This window comes from Eurypyga helias, unplaced genomic scaffold (assembly GCF_000690775.1).
Source record: "Eurypyga helias isolate BGI_N326 unplaced genomic scaffold, ASM69077v1 Scaffold50757, whole genome shotgun sequence".
Classification (NCBI taxonomy): Eukaryota; Metazoa; Chordata; class Aves; order Eurypygiformes; family Eurypygidae; genus Eurypyga; species Eurypyga helias.
In genome coordinates, this window is record NW_010263369.1 from 1 (window position 1) to 4,385 (window position 4,385).

Below are 4,385 nucleotides of genomic sequence, written 5' to 3' on the forward strand. Positions count from 1 at the left end.
CGGGGGGCGGGGGACAGCGCCAGCCGAGCGCCTCGGGGCGGCGGTGACGGGCGGTGTTTTGCAGAGCTGTGGGTCTCGCTGGAGGAGCACCAAGATGCGCTCGAGCTCATCATGAGCAAGTACAGAAAGCAGATGTTGCAGCTCTTGCAAGGGAGAAAAGGCGAAGATGCAGAACCAGTCTGGAAGGTTCATCAGGCTGATGCCTTGGTAAGGTGGGATGGGGACGGGCTGGGGCTCAAGACCCTCTCCCTGTCTCCTGCCTTCACGCAACCTGTTTCCATTCATGCAATGTCTCTGCTTCCAAATACACGTTCTGAAACTTGTCACTTGCTGTTGGGTTTTTTCTGTTCCGTTTACAGCACGCAGGGTGTAGCGTTTGTCACAGCGGACACCGCAAAGCGTGACGCCCTCTCGGCCCAGGCGAAGGCTTGTTCATGATGCACTAGGTGGTAAATTCCCTGGGTTAAGCTTAATGCATGGGATTCCCTACAGCAGAGTCAAAGGTCCAAGTGGTTACTCCTGTTCAGCAATTCAGCAGGGGGAGAAGAGCCTCTTACACCTCTCTGAGTTGCAGCATGTTTAATTCTCAAGACATCGTCGCTCCTGAATGTTCTTAAACTCGGATACTCTGTGCAGTGGCCCGAGAGTGTCCTTTTTCCGTGTCGGTTGCGGTGACTTCAGAACGCGGAGGTGTGGCTACTGATGACCGGTGCCTGTCTAATACCTCATAAACCTTAAACAGAGACTTAACGTTACTATATTGTTACGTGAGGCATCTGTTAAAGTCCGTGTTCATGTGATTAGAGAACAGCGAGTTGCTCCACCTAGGGAAGTCTCGCATCTTCTGGGTTTTCTAATTGGAATTGGAGCAGCCTAACGCTTCACACATACATCTTTGCACCGATACCTGGCAACTCGTTAGTGCTCTGGTTTGTGTTGCTTAGATCCTCTGAAGTTCAGTGTAGCGGTGTCTTGCTTCCAGTGCCTGCTTAAGTGTGCGAATGGCTCTTCAGCCAGATGTAAGATGTGAACAAAACTCCCGTGGGGCTGCTTTGGCTCTGTTTTGATGGTACGGAAGCGTAAAGCTGAAGAGACACTGGAGGAGCGTTGATGGAATGTGCCTTGATTATCTCCATATCTAGGCAAACTCTTCTGTGCTTCAGACTAAGTCCATGAGTTTGTTCCTACCCACCACCTGGAGGATAGTAACAACGTTTTAGTACCTTTCAAAGAGCAATATTGCTGTTATAACCACTTTTCTGTTTAGAGAAGAACATCGGGTTTTCTTCCCAGATGGTTATTTTAGTCTTTCTTGTTCCTCCAGCTCCCTGCTGGACAGGTGCTCTAATTCGTTTGCGTATTTTCTGAATAATGGAATTCGAAACCAAATTCGCTGCTCTGGGGATACATTTCTCTTCCAGAGGCAATGGAATGGCTACTGGCCTGTAGAGAAAAGAAACCGTAACATTATCTGCCCTGTAACATCTGACATTCCCCAACGTGCTCGTGTTTTTATGTTATATTGAAACGTTTCAAGAGCTTCCACATTCTTGTCCTGCTGCTTCTTGCCGGTCGCTGACACTTCCGCGTGAGCACATTAGAGTTCCTTCCTAAGCTCCGCCTTCGGAAACGCAGTGCTCCTTAAACAGGAACCGTTGGGACTTTTCAGTGCTGGCTGTATGTGCGTTTCGGAGCTTCACCAAAATGCACCTTCCCCAGGTCAGAGCTGTATCTAGCCAGTTCCTGCAAAAGACGCCGCCGGAGGCTCTGGTCTCGGTTTAGTTTCCTTGCTTGGCTTCCTGCCGAGACAGGGCTGTTGGCTTCATGCCGTTACCTGGTCTTGACATCTCCTTTGCTTTGACATTTCGCGTTCTTACCGAGTCAGATCGGGCTTTTCCAGCGAAGCAGTGTGGGACCTGCTGCGTCCAAACCATGTTCACACCAATCTGGATCTCTTGTCACAGTCCTTGTCACTTTTCCCACATCGGTACGTTAGGGTGCCTTGCCTTGCTGACTGACCCGTCACCTGAGGTATGTGCTTTCATCTTTAAATGCTGCTCTAGTTGGAAAGGATTGCAAGTGCTTGGGAGCAAAGGGGTCAGATTTAAACCAGGAAAATAATCCAAAATGGGGAAAGTGAGAGTAGCTGATTTAGAAGGGATAAATTATTGCTGCTGCTTTTGCTTCAACATATTGAATTGTATTGCTTTTATGTCTTTCAGGAAGTTGAAAGTCAAATAGACAGAATATGTGAGATGGGAGAGGTGATGAGGAAAGCTGTTCAAGTCGATGATGATCAGTTCTTTAAAGTTCAGGAGAAACTAGCTCAGTTGGAGGTAAGAACAGACGTAATTCCTAAGGACAGATCAAGCATTGGGAGTCTCTAGACTTACTCTGGGCTTTGTGTTTGTATGTGCCACGATTTGTAAAAATCAAAAATTTGAGGGTGTGCTCAGGAAATGCAGAACATGATCTGTTAATTTTCAAGGGCTTGATGTTTGTACTGTATATGTGAAGCCAGAGGCTAAGGATGAGCTTTAAATGATGTGGTTCCCCTCCTGCTAGCACTGTATTAATGCTTCTCTTACAAAATCGGTGTTTTGTGAAGTAGTGGGGCTATTTAAAGATTATTCTTTAATTGTGAATTAGCTCATTTCTATTTCAGCAAAAATATTGATTTTGCAGCTTGAAAACAAAGAGCTGCGTGAACTATTGTCAATCAGCAAAGAATCTTTTGAGGTGGGGAGAGAACATCTGCCTGACTGAAGCATAGGTCGCAAAATAACCTTATCTCCAACTCTGGACTGCAGAGACTCTTGTGAAGGTCCCCTACAAGGACGGGGTTTGGGTCACTCTTTCAGGTGTTTCCTTGTACGTTTGTTTTGTCGTTTCCAAATGTGTGGGCTGTGTTCTATTCCGTCCTCTCGGGCTGATGGCGCCATGCTGATGCCTAACCCTGGAGTGTTCTGACGTGTGCTCCCCTGCGGTGGCTGGTTTCCTCTCCTGAGTTACTCCTGTGGGCTTGAGTGCGGCACTGCGGCTGTGCGAGGGCGCTGAAATCCACCTGGCCTGCAGCTGGAGAACACGGTGTGGGTTGTGATGACTGAATAGGAGTAGGCGGCTCTTCAGAACCCACGCTGTAAGTGGTAGGTGTGCGCTGTGCTCTGCCTGCGCCGCGCAGGCACGCCGAGCCTTGGTCTGGCTTTGGAGACGTGAGATGGGTGTTGGGCTGGGTTAACCCTGTCGCTTGAACAGCCGCTTCCAAGCGGAGCGAGAGAGCGGCAGGTAGCACATGGAGCATTTGGGCAGTAACTCCTACGAGGAGCACCCTTCACCTCCACGTAGGAGCGAAAGTCAGAGTGGGCGGCCCTTTCCAACCCCTGGGCGTCTTTGAAGGGCGTTGCATATCTGACCCGTTTTGGTTTGTGGACAGAGCCCTTCCAGCCGTGCCGGCGCTCCCAGGCAGGTGGCTGCTGGCCAGCTCTGATCTGGAGGCGGCACGTCAGATCAAAGCTCTTTGGCCTACCGCCGCTTCGGACTTCAGGAGGGAGCTGAGGCCTGGCCCAACCAAAACCTGCCATGCAGCCACGTTTCATGTTCTGTCACGAGCGTGTTTCGGGACGCTTGGTGCAGCATCCTTACTGAGTTCAGTGGGAATTGAGCGTTGCAGGAATTTGTCAGCATTGGGAGACTTGTGATGACACTTTCCTGTACAAAGATTTGCGTCTCTTGCCTGTGATCAAAGAATCGTTCCCTGAGAACTGTCAGCATCTAATCTCCGGTATTTGCTTAAATTCTTATGGAGTGTTTCCCAAGTGGAGTTTTAATAGATGCAGGTTGTTTACGATCCCGTGCTCGAGAGATGTTTTCTTGTGGCCGACACCCAGCAGGATGGCATGGTGACACGGGGGTTTCTGTGCAGGAGTGTGCTTGTATACAGTCCTTTCCTATCACACACTGTTTAAGAGGGAATAAAAAATCCCCAGTGGGCAGCACTTTCTCAAGCGTGTTCTGTTTTGTGGGTTCTGGGGGTAATTCCACCTGCTCCGTGTGTGCCCACACCTCTCGCGCCCTTGTGCCCTTCGAGGGAAATGCTGCCGCAAGCGGACGTGTTGCGTTTCCTCTCCCGAAGTAACATCGCCTGCAGTGCCGTGACGCTGCGGTTTTGCCGCCCGTTACCCCAGTGCAGGGCAGCGGTCCCTGCGGGCCGGTCGCTGTGCGAGACGGCGCGACAATGAGGTGCTTTGTTAGCAGTGGGCCGTGACCGGCATGGCCGGTTTAACGGCTGCGTTCCGGATCCGGGACGGAGCCTGGGCCTGCAACGGGCCGAATGCGGACAATTCCCACGGGCTGCGCGGAATTCTGGGAAGAACTCGCTCAGCTCC

General features: G+C 50.6%; 1 protein-coding gene across 1 annotated transcript; it reads left to right on the plus strand.

The window, feature by feature from the left end:
• Window positions 1-64: 64 nt before the first annotated feature.
• SIKE1 (suppressor of IKBKE 1) lies at window positions 65-2,766 on the plus strand (the record flags this gene model as incomplete). The annotated part of the gene is made up of 3 exons (XM_010155999.1): window positions 65-207; window positions 2,223-2,336; window positions 2,686-2,766. Coding segments are annotated over 3 exons (338 nt in total), but the record flags the coding sequence as incomplete, so codon positions are not given.
• Window positions 2,767-4,385: the final 1,619 nt, after the last annotated feature.